The 19,711-nt window shown below is 51.7% G+C and overlaps 1 protein-coding gene across 1 annotated transcript in view; it reads right to left on the reverse strand.

Annotated features, from left to right (window-relative positions):
* Positions 1–19,711, reverse strand: part of GRIK4 (glutamate ionotropic receptor kainate type subunit 4) — a 350,201-nt gene that overhangs the window by 98,669 nt on the left and 231,821 nt on the right. Inside the window, exons 7-9 of the mRNA XM_027081840.1 lie at positions 15,316–15,477; positions 6,485–6,637; positions 5,485–5,589 (exon numbers count right to left, since the gene is read on the reverse strand). Coding sequence (XP_026937641.1) covers positions 5,485–5,589; positions 6,485–6,637; positions 15,316–15,477 — 420 coding nt within the window. The remainder of the gene's footprint in view (positions 1–5,484; positions 5,590–6,484; positions 6,638–15,315; positions 15,478–19,711) is intronic.

A 19,711-nucleotide genomic window follows, 5' to 3' on the forward strand; every position in this document is an offset into this window, starting at 1 on the left:
GTGAAAGATTTGTCACCTGTGTCGCGTTGGGAACAGCTATGGGCCACTGTTTGGGGGAGGAAAAAAATCAGAGGGGCAGAACAACTCAAGCACTAGACAGTGATTACTGACTGCAGTTTTTGCCTTTCCCAAAAGACTAGGAGCTCTGGAAGGAACCATGACTTATTTATCTCGCATTTCTAGCCCTTGACACGAAGTAGGTGCTCAAAAAGTTTTTATGCTAAGTTTCAGAAGAGGATGAATAAATGAAGGGAAGTCAAGCTATTTTTAAATATTTGAAGAGCTGGTAAAAAGAGAGAAAGCTGATTATCCTGGGTTGCTTAATGGGGTAGGACTAGGAGGCAGGTTTTGACTCAGTGCCTGGAAGATTCTGGAATGTGTTCCTGGGGGGGCGGGCACGGTGAATCTCCCAGCCCAGGACATGTGCAAGGAGAGGCTGTGTGGCTGTTTCCCTCAGGGATGCTGTGGAGAACATTCTTGCACTGGGTTGGAAGATTAGACCAGAGGCCTCAGAGTTTCCTCCAGCATGTTCTGGGCAATTCTGCAGAGTGGAAAGACCAGGGACTTTGAAAACAGCTAGACCCAGACTCAGTGCTCAAGCCTGGAACTAACTAGCTGAATGGATGAGGAACATGCCTTTCTCAGTTTCTTTACTTGTAAGATGGAGAGAATAGCTTTTATGCATGGTTGATAAAAAGATGAGAAATTTTTAAGTACACCCAGCACAGTGCATCTTGTAGGAGACACCCAATAAATGATAGCCATTCTTATTATGTCAGCAGAGCCAGCTTTCTGTCTAACCACATGCAAGCAGAAGAGAGTGCTGTGCAGATCTAGTTTTCAATAATCCTTGAGCTTAGCCAGACCAAATGTTGAGGGGTTGCCATCCTCATTGCACAGAGGAAGAAAGCTGAGGTACCCTGTTGCGATATACAGTGAGCCAATGGAAAAGTTTCAATTTTCATCTTTAGCTAGAGATAACCCCCTCAACAGACACTACCCGGTTTCACCCCTCCCTCCCCCGAAGGCTTAATTAGAGCCTGTTAAGCCATTTCTGATCCTCAGATGAAAGGTGTGCTCATCTTATTACAGCCCTAACAAAGTCGCTGGGGGCCTGCTTGGAACCTCTGATCTTTAAACCAAGTTAAAATGAAGGCGATTAAGGGCCCGCTAAGGCTGTGCTTTTTTTCCCTCGCCTCTTTCAAATATGATTTCTCGCAAATTAGGAAGGGAGATTATACTATTCCAATACCACCCAGGACATCTTTTGTGGGATGGGGAAGGAGAATATGGGATGGAGATGAGATAACTCACACTGGGGGCAAAAACTGGGGGCTGGAGCTAGTGAACCTGGTCCAGGTTTGGAAGTGTCACTTACAGGACACTATAGGGGACATTTTCCCCCAAACAGGCTCCAGTGGAAGCTCGAGTTCCAAGATGGAAAACCTCTCCAAACAGAATCAAAACAGTAATTTTTTTGAATGGTAAAAAAAAAACAAAACCCTAAATTCTAAAAAACTATTTTTAAAATGGTAATAATCCCTTAATCAGCCACTGGCAGGGAATATGGTATTTGGTTCAGACATTTTACCATTACAACCCACTGGGTCCCTGCATGCTTTCTAAATAGTCAGACCCAGCTCTTAATAGTCACTCGCCCAGATGGGAAGAGAAAGAAAAAAACCAAATCCAAATGATAAGATACCATGACTAAAGAAAGCCCAGCCCAGCAGGAGCTCTGTCCTGGTTTGCAGCAGGTGGCAGCAAGGTAAAGTGTTTTGATTTGGGGGCTTAGGGATTCCAGGAAAGAGAAAAGCCAGGAGGGGGAGACCCATGAGCATGGGCTTGGGAGTTGCACAAGCCTGAGTGTGAATTCCAGCTCTGCCCAGACTCCTTGCTACTTGTGGGTTTGGGCCAAGTTATCTACGATCCTTGAGCTTCCGTTTCCTCACTTGTGAAATGGGAGTTTATCTACTTGGAAGGGCTGTCCTCCAGATCAGAAGGGACCTGTGCAAAGTACCCATGTAGCTTCTGCTACACAACAGGTCCTCGAGAGATGCTCCTTGTCACTCTCCCCTCCCCTGCCAGCATCACCTTGGACGGAATTGGGAGAATATTAGAGAGTGACACTGACATTCCTCCTACCCTGGAACAGAAGCCCAATTAATTATCAGTCCCCAAACCATTTCTTCATCCTGTGATAAGCGGGGGAAGGACAGCTGTCAAGAGACAAAGATTGGGTCGGTGATTGGGATGGGACCTGGGGACCAGAGCTGCAAAGCTATATCTGCGCCCATGATACATCTTGCAGGGTTCTCACTGCTACTCACGGCACGTGAGCCAGACAGGAAAGCAGCGGTATGGTCACCAGATTTGTTGAAGAAACATGGCTAGTAAAGAGGATGATTGTGATTGACTTTATAAGTCCAATCAAGGAGGTGTGCCCCTGAGGGTAGTTGAAGGTCAAAAACATCATCCTCTTTCATGGTCACTTCTGTAGCAGATTCCATTCAACATTAGCTCAAAAAGATGGGGGTGGGATGCAGGAAGGTCAAGCAAAAATTCTATGCATAGAGGCTGCAGTACGTCTTTGTCAAAGAGCAGCCTGTGGACCACCGGCATGATAATCATCTATCTGAGTGCTAGTTAAGAAGATGCAGATTCCTGGAATGCACCCCGTTTTACTAACTCAATTTATAGCTGTAGGAAAGTACATTTTAAGACAAGCACCACTGGTCATTCTTGTGCACACCTGGGTCTGAGAAGCCCTACCCTCTACAGGTGCTGCAGAAGAAGGGGCAGCAGCCGTTGTGTAGGATGCCTCCGAGCAGAACCTCTTGCTGGACTGGGGTGGGGCTGAGGGATGGGTGCTGGTGGCTGGCGATGCTACTTCCTAATGACTCAGGCGGTCCTGCAGCCCGGCAGCTGGGAAAACCAGCCTGAGTGGCGGCTGGTGGAGAAGCCCAGGTAAGGTGAAGAGGTACTCCGAGCTTAACGAGCTCTTCTTCAAGTAGAGGGTGGATCGGAGCGGCCAGCCAACTCTGTCACCGCAGGTGTTGCCTGATGGAAGTGGGCTCTTTCCAGGGAGCATCTCAAAGCAGGGCTGAAGGCCAAGGGGCGCTTTTTAAAGCCTGAGCTTGGGCTTTCTAGGGAGGTGGTCTGGGCTTGGCATTGTTCCCCTAACTACTGCTTCTCCCCATTCTTCTCTCATCCCTTCCTTTTCCTGACCCTGTTTCACTTTTCCTGTAGCACTTACCTCTACTGATGTATTATATAGTATTTGTTTGCCTGCTGTCTGTCCCCTATTAGAATACAGGCTCCACGGAAGCAGACACTAAGCCCATTTTTCACCTCTGTCTAGAAGACAGCCTGGCACATTACAGGCACTCAGAATATATATATTGAAAAAATGAATAAATGTTCTTTACTTCACATCCCCCACTGGGACTCAGGAAGTCTGCCTGACAATTTTCCTACAGGCAGGCGGCTTCCTTTGTTCCGAGAATTATGAGCCCGAGGGCATGATTTGAGTTTAATAACCCAAAGTGCACTTATTTTTTCCTTCCGTCTCTCTCGCCAGAGTGCGGGCTGCCTCGGTGCGGGGACTGTGCCTTTTCGGTTTTGTTTCCTGAATGCCCAGCACAGTGCCTGACGCATAGGAAGGGGTCAGTACCTGATTTGTTACATACATGAAATGACCATTTTGTGATCCTCCATCCCATAGATTCTGGCCGCCTACCTAACTCCCACCCCATTTGGGAAGTTATAAAAAGAAGGTTGCTGATGTCATTGCTTAAAGATCACGTAGCTCCGGCCCTGAGCTACGAGGAGTCGTTAACATAGCTCCTCTCTTGGTCTGGGACTCCTGTCTTTTACTTTTTCATCTTCCAAGAAGGGTCACCTGGCCTCGTGGCCCAGCATAATCACTGTCCTACTATAAGGAACTCCACTGGCCCCCGTGAGGAGGGCTGAATTGGAGCCTTTCAGGCACGAGGACCGAGGGGAAGGATGCAGATGTGACGGCCCTCCCAGCGCAGCCCAGGGTATCACCCGGATCCCCTTGGGTGCCTGATGTTGCAGCCGTTCCTGGGCCCTCTGCTAGGTCTACCCAATCAGATTCTTGTGGGGTGGAGTCTAAAAAATCTGCCTTTTTAACAAATTACCAAGGTTAGTCTGATGCACAATTTGTCATAATGGTTAAGAACTTGGGCTTTAGAATCAGAGGTACTTGAGTTCAAAACCAACTGCCATTACTACATTGTTCAAGGCCAAGTCAGTCTCCTGGAGCCTCAATTTCCTCACTTGTAAAATGGGGATTAATAAAAAGTAACTACTTTGTAGGATTAAATGAGAAAATACAAATGACACACTTCTTGTGGTAAATGGCCCATGGTAAGAGCTTAATAAATGAAAGCCCCTATGATAATGATGATGGTGGTGGTGAAGATGATGGTGGTGGTGAAGATGATGATGATGGTGGTGGGAGTGGTGGGAGTGGGGGTGGTGAAGATGATGGTGATGGTGATGGTGGTGATGGTGGTGGTGGTGGTGAAGATGATGGTGATGGTGGTGGTGGTGGTAAAGAAGATGATGACGATCCTTCATAATCTCCTGAAAAGGTGATTCTGTGACCCCTTCAGTGGTACGTTTCCTTGGTAAGCCACTCTGATAGGCAGGAGGCTCTTCAGTATGTCTGCTTCCTGCTCTAATTAGTGCATCCTTTCCTACTTCTAAGGCTCTTTAAGGTTGGAGAAAGGATACACTAAGAATAAAGAGTTGATTATTAGAGTGATGGGGAGGTTGGAAGACCTTCAGAGAGGCACTTGGAGTGACTGCCAGAATCCCTGTTTCCTCTGATGTAAGAGAATCAGAGGAAAGGAGAGTGAGAAGGTTAATGGAGGAGAATGAGAAAGGAAGAGGGTGTTGAAAGGAGCTCCAGGGGACAAAGCATCCTGAGCTGGCGGAGGAGACAGGGAGCAGCCAGGAGGGGGGAGGTGTGGTTGGCATGGCAGAAGGGCGTGGGTGGGCCGGTCAGAAAAGAGCTGACAGAAGAGAACTGAACGCCGAAGGGATTCCTCAGCCCGATGGGATCTGATCTGTACGTGACGGGCAAGCAACCTGGAATCTAACCCTGGTTCCAGGATTAGGGTGAGATTCAGGGAGTAGAATAATCCAAAGAGTGGAAAGACCTGGGAATTCCCTCCTTATACGATTCTCCCTTGTCTCGCCTCTCCCCACATAAAGCACGGCTGCCTCTCTCTTGGCATTTTGCTGGGGCTGCGGCCCCTGACCCACACTGGCTGATCCTGGTGCAGGAAGGGGGAAGCCAGGACTTGCCAGGAGCCTTGCACTGGACACAGCCTGCTGCTCCTGGGGACAACTGAGAGCAGGAGGCCATCCTGAGTGCCAAGGAGAAATGGGCTGGGGACAGAGAAAGGAACAAGGAGGAGGGATCTGCCACCACAGCGGCATGGCTAGGCTTACCTGCCGGAAACCATTCCTTGTGAACTGTAAGATTTTCAAGGCATAGTTGGACCTCTGGCCTTTGCTGTTGAATTCAATGTGGCCGGTGAGACCTTCCAATTCTACCTGTCCAAGAGAGAGTGAGTTACAGCACCAAATAGGCCCCACCTTCCATGTGGCCCCACGCAAGCATTCCACCATGCTGGTTAAGGATGCCCAGGAGAAGGGAAGCCACCAGGATCCACTCTCCTGTCCACCTCTCAGCCGCAGGATCTTCAGACTATGCAAGTGATGTCTCTGGAACCAATTCAGACTTGGCCGGGGCTAGAGGAGGAAAGGATGCCCCACACCCAATGACCTCACAGCTGCTGCATAAACCGACTTGATGTTGAGATGCTGGCTTGAGCTCAGATCCCCCTGAGCTCCTCCTCCAGGCCCTTGGCTGTGAATAGCACTTATCCTCCTTGGGCAGCTACTCACCCACCTCCAAGCTGCGGGATAACCTGACTCTAACTGCAAAATCCTAGCCGCTCTCCCCCAGGCTCCTCTGACAGGAGATGGCTTCTTCGTGGGCTAGAATCACGTCCATCCCACCAGACGTGGCTTGGCTGGGAGAATCCGGGGGGAACCCAGCATCAGGCCAGAAGTGTTGAGCCTGCAACTCCCTGAGGGGCCACAGTCTATGACAGCATCGTCCATCTGTCTCCACTTGTGCAGAGCTTTGCAGGGACCACCTCTGAGCCAAGGGGTCGATTTCCAAGCCTGGAATCCAGAGACCCCCTAACAGTCTAAGGCTCAAAGCCCATTGGCCTGTAAACAAACTTGCCATGTGTTCTCGGTGGCTTTTAGGGATTAGGGAGCAACAGTGACCAATGATCCCCTCAATGGGGTCACCACAGATCGCTGTTTTACCTGGGGCTGTGATGTACTGGGGAGGTCTGGAGGTGAGGGGCCTTGAACAGTGGTCCCTCCCACCCCCTGCAGGCTGGGCATGGCCCGCAGGGCCCCCAACACCTCTCACCATGCGCAGGTAGTTCATGAGGCTGGTGCCATGCTGCCAGATCTGGGCTGAGCCGCAGGACAGGGGCTTCACGCCGATCTCCTGGCTGCGGTTCAGCTCCTGCACCGCCATCACCACAGCGTACACGGCGTCAAACAGCAGGGCGGAGGACAGCTGGGAGGGGGCAGAGAGACGACGTGACAGGTGTAGAGGAAGGAAAGGGAAAGGAGGAAGAAAGGAGAAGAGGAGGAAGAAAGAAAAGCAAAACAAAGACGTAAAGGCGTGTCCCTGATGCCCTGAGCCCACCTCCTGCCTCTGGGGTCCACTTCCCCTAAGAGTCCAGTGCTGGCCCAAGGCGACAATGGTGGCCAAGGCTTCTCTGAAATTGGACCATCAAGCCACCTCCTTGGGCCCCAAATGATTTCAAGGGTATCCTATTCTCTCTTCTCTACAGGGAAGTACCATCTTCCACTGATCTGAGAAGCCCCAAGGAAGGGGCAGGGTGCTTATCTCAGGGGGTGGAAGGAACCCTACCCTCAGATTTGCCCATTCTGCAAGGCGCAGTTGAAGGTCACTTCCTCCTGGAAGACCCCCTTGATATTGTTTCTTCCTAAATGTACCTACTATTACGGTCTACTTTGTACTATTCAATATGATGAGCATATATGAAGCATATGGTGAGTTCAAAGCCCAGCAGTAAGCAAGACCCTATTCCTGTGATAGACTAGAGTGGAACTGGGGAGGGGAGATGGGGAGATAGGACACAAATAAAGGTAACACGAAACTGAGTGACACGGGCCAAAAGGTCTGTTGGGGGGTCCAAAGAGAAGATACCTTAACTGGTTGGGTGATCAAGAAAATGTTTCTTGGAGGATTCAGCATTGGAACTGAGCACTGAAGGATTTGGTAGGAAAGACATTGGATCTGGGGGTGGGGAGAAGCTGGGAAGAGGAGAAAGGTACTCCAGAGGGGGAACTGCGGGGCCAAAGACAAAGTGTGGGGGAGGGTGGAGCACACATGGGGGGAGGAGGGCAGAAAGCAATAAACCAGAAGTGAGGTGGGGAGAGTGCTGTGAGGGCCTTAAAGGCAGGGGAAGGGCGAGTGCAGCTGTTTGTCCATATTTTCACCTCCCTGTGAAACGGCCAGCGCTTAGGGCAGGAACACACAGGACCTCAATCTCTATCTCCTGCATCTCGTCTAGAGCCAGGACCCTGCGTACAGGAAGCCCCCAAGACGTATTTCTTTTTTTTTTTTTTTTTTCCAAGACGTATTTCTTGAACTGAATTAAATGTTGAGTGATATCTGCCCACAAGGCTCAGCCTGAACATACACCCGGTTAACCGGATGTTCGCAAGCTTTGGGGAGGGGAAGGTTGGGGTGTTTGGGAGGAGGTGGTAGGAGCAGAAGAACAGAAGATGCCTGTCCTTGGGGAATGTGACATCTGAGGAGGGGGCCACACTCTGCTGTGTTAATGACAAGAGAACCTACCCAGTGTGAATGACTACGGGGCCTACACTATACGGGGGCCCTGAGGGGAGGCCCAGGAAGGCATGCAGAGGCCTCCTCGTGGGAGGTGTGATGCTGGGCTCTGGAATTCAACCCTCGGTCCCAGTGCAAAGCAAATTCCTCACTGAACTCTGACCTCCCACCGCGGGCAATCAGCACCGTCCCTTCAGAGACTAACCCATCAAGAACATTCTCCATGTGGCATCTTACAACCTCCCTCCTAGCTGGCCGGGCCCTGGGACACCGGTTCCTCCAAGGCTGAAGGCAGAGGGACCAGCTTGTGACCTCTTGGATCTTTTTCAAGCTCTCCAGACACAGTGTAAGCAGCCTGAGTCAGGGAGGTGCAGGAGAAAGGGCTCAAAACTCAGAACCCCGAACCCCGAGTCTAGCGCCCAGGCCTCTCTTACGTGCTGAGTGACGGAACCTCGGGGGCAGCAAGTTTCCTGTACACAAGAGGTAGCATCCCTGCCTCACGGGTCAGTGAAAGTGCTCTCTAAACTGCCAGTCTCAGCGGTCACCATACCCGAGGGCGGGGTGATGCACCCCAGGTGCCCACGGGCATCAGCAGGGGCTCAGGAAGCCCGTCCTGGCTGAGCTAGGACCCTGGGGAGTAGCAAGAACAGGGAGCGACGGGGCAGAAAATGGGCTGGGAAGAGGGATGTATTTCCCCACAGTTTTGCTCCATGTTGGGCAAAAAGGTCTGTCGTGGGAACTGGGTGGGTTGACTTTGGATAAACTTTCTAGAAGGCAATTAGAGGGAAAAAGAGCAAAATAAAGTTCTCTGCCCCAATTCCAGTTCACTTGCACGCAGAATTGCCTGGCCAGTGTGTTCTTCCTTCCTCCCTCTCACCCTCTCTCCCTCTCTTGCTCCTTCTTTCCTTCCTTCCACCCGCCTCTGTCCTTTCTTCACGCATCTATTCAGCCCCTACGATCCGGCGGGTACTGCAGACCTCAGCACCTCCTGTTCTCTGCTGAGACATCCCACCAGGCGTGAGCCATTGTGTCCCCTCTGCCTTCGCTGGGTCTTCTGCCCTCCCAGCTCTATCAATCACCCCTCCTTTCTGGCCCGGTCCTGAAGCCACCTGTGGCCACCTGTGGCCACCTGTGACCCGGAGACCAAGCAGGTAAGGGCACCTAAATCGCACGATCAGGGTCAGTGGAAACCTCTGTGGTCCCGCCGAGCCGTGAAAACCAGCCACGTTCCTCCAAGTTCATCCAGCACCTACCGCATCCTCTTCTCCATCCCACTGCCCTTCCCCTAGCAGCTGGGCTCCTCCTTCACTTGATTCGAGGCTCACCTGCGTGGTGCTTCTCAGCAAGCCTACAGCTGTCTTGTCCTTTGCACACAATTCATTTCCCCCTGAGCACAAGTGGCTTCTTTATGAATGGACCTCTCACATTTCCTTGCCAAAGGACATATGGAAATTATGAAGGCTACAGACTCTCCCTTTCCAGCTCGGACACACATCTACCTGAGGGAGAGGTAGCTACCCCTATTGACACTGCTTCTCCATCCTTCCGTTTGGCTATTTAAATGATGCCTTAAACTAATTTCTGTCTCCCTTGCCTCCCAGTTAATCTCTCCATCCTGAGATTCTCAAAATCACTCGTGTCAGAGCTGGAAGGGATCTTAGAAATCAACTAGTCCAACCCTCTCATTTTACAAATGAAGACAGGTCTTCAGCCAGGACAGGACTAGACTGGAAGCCCAGCATCCCTTTGTCCAGGATGGTTTCCACCCCTCTCTGCAGCACTCTTTCCCCCTCCCTTCCTGGCAAGGCTCCTCTGGAGAAGCCAGGGGATGTCATTGCTCTATCAGAATTATCCGTGCCTCGCCTCCCAGGACTGCATGGGGCAATCTTCCTGGATGCAGTTACCTTCTCAACAGCAGATGCGAGCCTGAGACTCTTGGGCCAGAGCTGGGCACGGGGAAGGGTGCCAGGCAGGCTTCTCTGCTACCCTGGGTTTAGTCATCACCCAGTTTGCCTCGTGGTCTGACTGGTTGCTTGTCTTCAAGTTAGCCCTTCAGTTAAGAGCCACTTGGGGCCTCTACTAGAACAGGACTATAAGGGCAGGACAGAGGGGGCAGCGGAAGGTTACCACCAGCTGCCCCCCCAGCACCCACTCTCCCCTTCCTCCTAACAGAACCCCCGTTTCCTGCAGGTGTCGTCCCCTCCCCCAATCAGCCATGTGCTTCTGGGGTCCCAGCCCCAGCTACCAGGTGAGCCTGAGCGCTCCAAGAGTCATCCCATCTCCCCTGCCAATATGGGATTCAGGACTGGGCAGGTGGTCCAGTTCTGACCGATGAAACACGAACTGAGGCCTGGAGTGCGGGGCTCCAGAGAGGGGCTTCTCAGACGAGTTTCCTGTCTCTAGGAGAGGCTGTCCTTCCTGCTCCTCTGGACATTACCGGGTCTGGACATGACACCTGGACCTGCCGCAGCCATCCTGGCTCCATCCTGAGGATGAAGTTGACACCAAGGGCGCAGAGCAGAGATGCAAGGAACCTGGGTTTCCAACGACATCGCTCCAGGATCTGCCCTACCTCTGGACCTACTGTGACACATGATAACACACTTCCTTTTTGGTAAGAGACCGTTTCATTCCGGATTTCTGTTACTTGAATCTCAGAGCATCCTAACTGGTACCGAGGCCTTGGGGACCCCCTTTGTCTCCGGGCAGGCCCCCAGGAAGGCCTGGCCTTATCACCTCTCTAACCCCCTTCTTCTTCTCTCGAGGCTGCGTGCTGGTCCCCGGAGACTTGCAGACACAGCTCACCGTACCATTCCTCACATCCTCCCACCAGGCCCCAAGCTCCTCCTGCCACACGGCTGCCGCTATGCCCACTCCGTCTGGGACGTGGTTTTCTTCGCTGATGCTCCCTTATTAGCAAATGATCCAGATGCTGGGAAATCGGCGTGTGTCTGTTTGCAGTGTTCTTTGGCATCTTGAACTCTGGGGCCTTCAAGATTCTTCGAGTGCTTCTAGTAATTACAGCTCCAGCAAAGGATGCTGGGGGTGGGAAGGAGGAAGCGGATGGAAGGAACATCATCAAGGTCCCTGTCTCCCCTCCAACTGTATCCTGCCTTCAGAGAGGTGATACAGCTGACGTGTCCCCAGCGTGCTCTGGGCTTCATGGGTCCTTTCTGCAGTTCAACTTGGGCTGATTTGAGCTCCTGAAACCTCCTAAGTCCCGAACATCTTCTTTTTTTCTCAGCTCAGCCTCCTAAGGGTCCTCCATAGACCACCAGCCGGCTCCTGGCACTCAGCCCAGGTCTCTCCCTGGGATCCTCCAGCTGCGTCTCTGAAACCTTATCTCCCATCCACACTCCTCCAGCTTATTCCCCCCCCCCCACATCCACCGTTGCCAATGTCACCTCCGATGGTGTGAGAGCCTATAATCTAATCTCTGCCTCATCAACTTTTCCATCTCACTGAGGGTCTCCATCCCAAAGCACCTTTTTGCTCTCCGAATTGCTTTCTTCCTCTTCTATTATTTACTAATTTAGCTCTGGAAAGCATTTGGGGAAGAGTTCTGGTACCCAAATGGCGCTCCATCCATGTCTCCAGGGCTGGGCCTGTAGTGCCCACCATCCCTGCCCCTTCCCGTCGTCCATCCGCTTCCCTTTCACGAGCCCTCACTGTCTTTCTGTGGTTTCTGTTTCCCATCCGCATGTGTGTGCCTCTGGGTCTTGTCTCTGCTTCTCCTGTCCTGTCTCTTCTGAATATTAAATCCCCCAAATGATTCAACCCTCATTTAAAATCCTCTCCTTTCTTGGCTCCAAAATGTTGCTTGGCAAACACCCTCAATTCTCTTGTTTTTATATTTTCATTTGTTTCCTCATTGTTATCTTCTTTTGAGCTGTTTGTAGATTGTTCAGGGGAATGAAAGACTCTGTATAAATTAAGATGAATCAACCTGACTCAGGGAATAGAGGCTGAGTTTCTCCCCCACCCATCCAAGTAAAAATAAGAATGTCTTCTAAACTCACACCTGTAACCCTCATCTTCCCCGATACCCCCCAGATCACTGGATTCCCAGAGTCCTCTTGGATGTCCGTGTGTCTCAGAACTTCTGTCGCTTAAACTCTGACCCCCAACATAATACCAGGACAGGAACCGTTAAAATCTCATGGAGTAGTTCTTACAATCTGGGTTTTATTCAATGAAATAAACACTTAATTACAAACAGCTGTTTTAGCCTAAATTCTAATTACTTAATCTAGCCATCTGTAATTTTAATGATTTTCCACAATTTTTGTTCTTTGCCGCGTGATGAATGGGATTGGCACATGAAATTACAGGGGATGTGTCTCCCTTCACGACGCTGTCTTCTGTCATTGTCATCACCTCTGGCAAGAAGCGTGTCTGTGGCTCGCTGGCAGCCACCTGGCGGACACAGCCTCGTGGGCGCAGCGCTGAGCTTTTCCCTTTGGTGGTCACCCTTCGGTTCAGCCACTCCCCCTCTGTGCCCTTGGAAGTGGGCCCCCGTTCCAGCGAGCTGCAACTGGAATATCATGGGCCGACTGGGAAGATGAGGAAGACAGGGAGACACACTCCAGTTGGGAGGAAAAGAAATGAGACAGAAGAAAATACAAAGGAAACGTGGCATGTGGGAGAGAAAGAGGAACAGAAAGAGAAAGGAAGGAAGGAGGTTATGGTGACAGAGGAAAGTGGAAAGGGAAGAGTGAGGGGAGGAGATGAGAAGGAAAAGAGAATGGAACCGATGGAGCGAGGAGGGGAGAGGGGAGAGGACCTTGGAGGAAAGGGAGGGGGAGGAGAGCAGTCCCTCCGAGACAGGAGCGGTTGCAGCCTCTTTAGAAAGCTGGATGGGGCGACAAACCGGGCTGCGCTTTCCTGGAACTGATTCTTTCTCACCTGCCGGCTCCCCAGCAGATGAAAGAGCTGGGCTGTTTGTGCTGGAAATTTACGGGAAGAGGCACCGCTTTGCCAAAGGTAGATGCTGAAGCGAGAAGCCTCGAGGAAGATTCGTTGCTTCCAGGTGAGGAGTCGCTGCATCACCTTCCCTTCAGAGACCACAGAGACCATGGCTGGAGGCTCTGTAAGCTCTAGTCCAGGCTTGCCTGTAGCACCGTCCTCTGGAGGCCCTCGGCAGGCCCCGGCTCTCCTCATTTCTCCTCAGTTTCTTCATTTGTCAAAAAGGGATGCACAACCGCTCTTGTCTGTTACTAGGGTGCCGTGAGGAGGAAGACGTCAGGGTGCGATAATTTCAAGCATCAGTGGTTCAGCATTCTGTCCGTTTCTTCACTCCCTGACTCTGAGTTTGTGAACGTGGCATTCTTTGGCCAACGCAATGAGGTGGAAGTCACCGTGTGCCTGTCCTGGGAGCCCAGGACTATGAGGTCTCGTGCATTTCCACTTGTTTTGCTGCTCTCCTGCCACCCCCATGAGCACATACCAGGCTAGCCTGCTGGGTCGGGAGAAAGATGAGAGGCACGTGGAGCAGAGCCATCCCAGCCTAGATCAGCCGACCCCCAGACATTGAGTGAGCTCAGCCGGATCAGCAGAGCTGCCTGCTGAGCCAGCGTAGACTAGCTGATCGCTAGCTGACCCTCAGATGCACGAGCTGCATAAACGTTCATCGCTGTAAGCTGGTGAGATTTGAGGGTAGGTTGTTACACAGCATTTCTGTTGCAAAAGCTACCTGATGTATTTACTAATGCTTCTCCCAGTGTCTGGCAGGTGGGATGTTAAATGAACTCATTCAATGAATAACTGTGAATGGAGGATGGAAGCATATCCCATTTTACCTTCACAACAATCCTCTAACATGGTCAAGCATGATTGCCCACAATTAGAGAAAAAAGAATCTGAGGCCCAGAAGGGTTACATAGCTACCTAAGATCACACAGCAAGAAAATAGCAAAGCCAGTGTTTGAATCCAGGTCCTGTGCCTCGAAGGCTAGTGCTCTTTTCAGCACATGTGAGCACAGCCAGAGCTGGCCCTACAGCCCTGTGAGTGGCACTGCCTGGCCTTGGTGTTGGGTCCTTATGAGGCAGGTACCAAGGGCTTCCCATCTGCCTGTTCGTGGTCAATGTGAGCACGAATGGAAGGGCTGAAACCCTCAGAGGGACATCAGCAGTGTGGCACTGGGACCCTTAATTTCACTTGGCCAAAGCCAAACGTGGAACGGTTCGGGTTGGAGAGGAGGTGGCAGGTTTTGTTTTCTCTCCTGATACTGTGCTGTGAGCCTTTGAAGTGTGTCAGCCCCTCATTACAATACCAGAGTCATGACTGCAAGACCCATGGACGAGACCAGGAGCACAGGGCTGTACTCCTGCCAGGAGGGGTGAGCCTGGTCCTACCCCTACCCTGTGCTTGAGGAAATACTCACTGTCCCTTAAGCCCCTGGGGGTGAGGACTCCCGTCTTACAGATGTTTCGCCCCTGCCAAATCCTTCCTATGGAATCTTCCCTCTTTCAGCTCTAAAACACCCTGTTGGGATGTGCTCTGGAACCTTAACAGCCTTGCGACTCAAGTTCTCACGCCTCCTTCTCCCATGCGCTTCCCTGATGAAAGCTCCCCGAGCTTTGCATGAGCTCTGACCCTCCGGAAAGTTATGTGAGCATCACATGAGCTGCCTTATGGGGCTTTGGGAGGCTTCAATGTAACCTGGCTAGGACAGATCTAGAAAGCCACGCCCTCTCATCTCCTGAGAACCTGTCATTTAGCAAATGGACACGAGCAGACCTTCCTGAGCTGCCCCACAGAGTAAGGACATCAGACCCAGTGGAGAACAGCCAGGGAAACCTCTGTCTCCATCACAAATGGAGGGGAAGGAAGCGCAGGGGGGAAACACACGGGTGAAGGCACAAAGGAAGTCTCTCTGGACAAGCTCTACCGGGGGCAGTGGTCCAGGGAGATGAAAGGCACTGGACCAGGAGTATCAGAATCTAGTTTCACCTGCAAGAGGCTTGGTGTTTGCCCTTGGACAAGAGCCCCGCATCCTCGTCCCTCACCCCCATTCCCAGCCTGGGCTTCAGTCTGTCTGAGAAATGAGGGAACAGATCAGCTAAAGCCCTTTCCAGTGGTAAGAGTCTTGGACCCTGAACTCAGGCGGGTCTTAGCAACAGCATCATCAGGAGTCTGGTCACAGACATCACTAAGTGACCAGTTGGGGCCTCTCTCCCTGCTGACTCCTCTACACTTGCTGCTCACGGCTCCCCACCTCCCCAAACGTGTCCCTTGTGACCACTTCCCAGCATTTCTACAGCCTCTTTTTGAGCTGGGCCTGGAGAAGGCTGGAGTCCAGGGGGGTCTGGCGCACAGAGGGGGCGTGCGTGGCGGCAAAGGGGCACCAGGGAGGGGCTTGGTGGGCACTTACTGCGGGCCCCGTGAAGGGCACATGGTCACAGTTCTCCTGCCAGGACTGGTTGAGGCTCTGGGCAAACTCTTGGAAGAAAGCATGGGACTGGTTGAAAATGGAAAATCCCAGGATGTTGACGCGATCATCCACGAGGCTGTCCATCCTCTGGAGCGAAAACTCCTGAAAGACGCAGCAGTCAGAGCAGAGCAGGGTTAGGAAGGGAAGAGTGGGGTGGGCTCTGCAGGAGCACAGCTGGGCAGTGCGTTCTAGCCACATGGACACCATTGCCAGGCGCTCTGCTAGGTGTCAGAGTCCAGAGATAACGGAGAGTTCTTCTTCATGTAGCTCACAGTGTTGAGGTGCCAGGAGGGAGAAGAGAGAAATAAACAGAAAGATGTCTAAGAGAGGCATGTGTACGATGCTCTGGGTGGAGAGAGAAAGAAAAACACAAATGAGATTGTGGAGGCAGGACTGGGTCTGCAGAAGGTGTGACCCATGAGCTGAGTCTTGAAGGATGCCTAGGCGTTTACTGGGTAAAAAATGTGGATGGACAAAGGCTATTCCAGACAGAAGTCACCATGGATACAAAGGCATGGAGGTGAGACAGTGCGTGGGCGCCTGCCGTGTACTTTGACGGAAGCATCGCTCCTCAAAGTGTGTCCGCAGAACACCTGCCATCAGACTCCCCCAGGTATCTGTAAAAAAAGTGATGATCCCTGCACCCCACCGAACACCAGCTGAATCTGCATCTCGGGAGCCGAGGCCCAGGAGTCTGTATTTACAGCAGGGCCCAAGGTTATACGCACACCAGTGTTTGGGAGTCACTGGGTCAGCACCAGGAAGCATGTGGGTGGGGAGACAGTGAGAGATGAGGCTGGAGACGTCAGCAGGGGCCGGAGAACAGCGGCCCCGCTGCCAGGCTGGGGAGCTCGCACTTCATCCTGTAGTGATGGGACCTAAGGGCACTGTCAGCAGAGGAGTGACAAGGTCAAGTTTGCTAAGAAGGTCTGCAGGTAGGGCTGCGCCTTCATTAGTTATTACTATCGTTTACTCATTTAACACACATTTAAGTGCTTATTATGTGCCAGACACAGGCACAGAGGATGTTCTAGACACAGAAGTTGTGGACAAGAAACACATTTCCTGATGTCCAGGAACTTGCAGCTTCGGGGAAAAGACAGATTGTAAATAGACAAATAAATACATATACTGTCAGATATCTATGGGGGGTGAGGGTGGGGCTGCTACTTGAGATGAGGTAGTCAGAGAAACCCCATGTGGGGCAGTGACATTTAGAAGCTCAAAGGAATTCTCCCAGGAGGTGTGGCCCTCACCCGATCACCTGGCTGGGGCCACGTGCTCACTCAGCTAAAACCTGCAGGCGTGAGTCTCACTGAGGCCAGATAGTGTCACAGGGAGAAGAATCCCCCTCCTCAGGCAGGGCTGAGCTCAGAGCCCTGGACTCCCGAGACCCACCTGGGCCCTATACAGGGAAATCAGGCAATTCTGCTCGCCAATTCCTGCTCCCGGAATAACGCCTTCAAATGCGGGTCAGGCCATCCCTGTGCGTTGAATTCACATTCATCACACGTTCATTCCACGTGCCTTGCACACAGCTCTGCGCCCGGTGGGCGCGTGGTCGTTAGACCCCAGGACTAAGCCATCAGCCACTAGCCTGACAGGACCGATGGCAGGGGCCTTGGGCTTACTTTGTGGCTGAACAGAAACATGACTTCCCTTCAGGAGGCCACCTTGTCTTAAGACTCAGCTGCTCTAGGCCCCTGGCATGTCCCCGGCATCCTCCCTCACGTCCACAGCCACGGCTAAGCCCTTGGGCCGCAGGCCTGAGCTCTGCCCAGAATCCATCCTATTGGCTGCAGCTTGCAGACTGAAGTTACAAAGATTCCTTTGGAGCCACCAACCCCTGACAGCGTAGAGTGGGATGAGGATTAAGTGTATTTTGGATCCTGACACACTCCCGCCAGGGGAACGCGGACGTGCCAGAGAACGTATTGATTCATAAGCTGATATTATCTCCTGTCTCCCTAATAGGGCAGCTACCCATGCGCCACGGGCTATCAGCAGACACGAGGGGACAGGTGGCTAATGAGAAGAGATGCACCTGGCAAGGGGGAGGTGGCAGGGTGCAGAGCCAGGCTGCTGTCAGGCAACCGAGGGGCCTCCCCAGCTGTGGTTGATGTGGAGGGAGACGTCCCCTCTCCCTCGGCTTCCTTGTCAATGTGGGCAGCTCATCACGCCCCGCCCTATCCTCACACGCACAGCCTGGTGGAAGGAGGCCCATTTCAAGAATCCCCGACACTGTGATGTCTACAGACGCACAGTGGCAGTAGAGGGGATACGCGGTAAGGGCTTCGGTGTTCCAATCCAGGTCCCACACTATACTGAAATGGATGAACTTCAGGAAGTATGGCCTTCAGGATCTGGGCTTCAGATCCTCATTTAGTAAAGTGGGCGCAATGACAGCAACCTCAGAGATTGTTCAAGGAACAAGTAAGATGCACGCACAAGGCGTATCACATCTGGCCCAGAAGAAGTGTTCAACACGCGACAGTTACCGAAAGGCTACCGTGAGATCGCGGGCAGCTTCTGGCTCCCTGCTTCTTTAGTTCCACTTGTCTTGGAAACCTGAGTTCGGAAGGTGTTTCCTTGAAATGCACGTCACCGGCAGAGTAAGAATGAATGAATGAATTACAGACACTTAGCGACAGCCCCTCCAGAAGTCAGCCAGCCTGTCTTCCTGCCTTTTAATTCCTACCTTCTCATCCCCCAATTATATCCTATTTTCAAAGGCCCCCTTAAGATAAAAAGATCCAGGAGCTTCCTTGATAATCCATTGCATTTATAATGACCCATGGGAGAGCTTGTAAAAGAACAAGAAAGGGGTGGCGTGTTCTCTTACTGTAATTTCCCAGGACACTCTAGGCTCTATTCTTTAAGCATCCCCACAGTTAGGAAATGCTTCCTTATGTCTAAACTTACACTCTCCTGCTGCTATTGAAGACTGGTATCTAAGCAAATATGGGAAACAGCTGACCACCGCCAGTCTGTACACAAAGAAAACCTTCTAAGCTCTAGTATTTCTCAGAGTGTGTTCCTCAGGACACTAGCTTTTCCAGGAGGCGTTAACAGGCGTTTCGTGAAAACGAGGTCCCATGTTCAAATGAGGTGAGCAAACACTGCATGTTCTAGACACCTTTTCAAGATTCACAATGCACACTAGCACATTAAAGGGTTAAAGAAGTCCTACAGTAAAGCAGCTTAATTTTGCTTAACTCAGAACTTTCCAAACATATTGACCATGGAACACTTTTCTGCCCCAAATCCATGAATGTCTCGCAGGAGCCTTCTACGGAATGTCCGGTGGGAAATGTTACTCTAAGTATATCCAGGGAAACATGTATCATGACTCCCAAACTAAGTGGTGGAGGCACTAAGCTGAGAGGGATATTACATAAAATTAACCAGTTTCAGGATGGGAGGGGAGTAAAGGCCCTCTGGCTCCTGTCGTCCACCATGAGCTCTGGCCAAGCCTCACTCAGGTGCCCTGTGCTCCCCCTGCCACGCTGCCCGGCTGGCTGTGACCTTAACCGAAATGACAAAGTGTTAGGAGCCCTCGGGTGGATCAGGTTCTCACGGGGACCTTGATTCTCTTCTTATAAATGTCCCAGGAAGGAAAATCTCAAGGTCCCCACTCCCAATGGCAGTGGATTCCATCATCACCGAGAGACCAGGGGAACCAGGGTGAAGAACAGAGCCAATGGCCGCCTGGTAAGGCCGAGTGGTGGCACAGAGACCAAAATCGAGTCTTCAGTTACCCCAAGAGCGCTTGCCTTTGTGACGGTGTTTGTGGCACCAACACATTTCATGCCCGTGTCCTCTTGTGCCCAAGGCCTGTGTTTTCCTGAGAGCAGGGATGCGTCTGCCCCATTTTCGAACCCCACACTGCACCCAGCATAGTGCCCGATGCCTAGAAGTTGTTTGGTAAATATTGGTCAAGGCTGTTGATGGAAGACGTTTCAATGCCCTGGGGTCCTCCCTATGCCTGACTCCGCTCATGATCTTACCCCTATAGAAGGTATAATAACATGCGCGGAACTGGTACCACCCCTTGACTGCCTTCTGGAAGTTACATTATTATGTTTTGAAAAGCAAATCCCTGACAGCTTGTTTTCTTGTCACTGGGCTTCCTCATTTAAAAAGTTTTAAATGTGCACACATTTGTGTATGTGTGAGCATACGTGAGCATGTTTGTGTGTGTGTGTGTCCTTCTGTATACAGTGATCTTCAAGGGACTGAGTAACTGCAATTAAAGGTCATGTCGTGGCCACAAGTGAACACAGGGGAGTGTTATCTGGAATGAAGGGTGTTCAGAACAGGCCTGGAAGGAAGGCGG

Source organism: Aethalodelphis obliquidens, unplaced genomic scaffold (genome assembly GCF_003676395.1).
Source record: "Aethalodelphis obliquidens isolate GAN/ISIS:26980383/991018 unplaced genomic scaffold, ASM367639v1 scaffold46, whole genome shotgun sequence".
Taxonomy (NCBI): domain Eukaryota; kingdom Metazoa; phylum Chordata; class Mammalia; order Artiodactyla; family Delphinidae; genus Aethalodelphis; species Aethalodelphis obliquidens.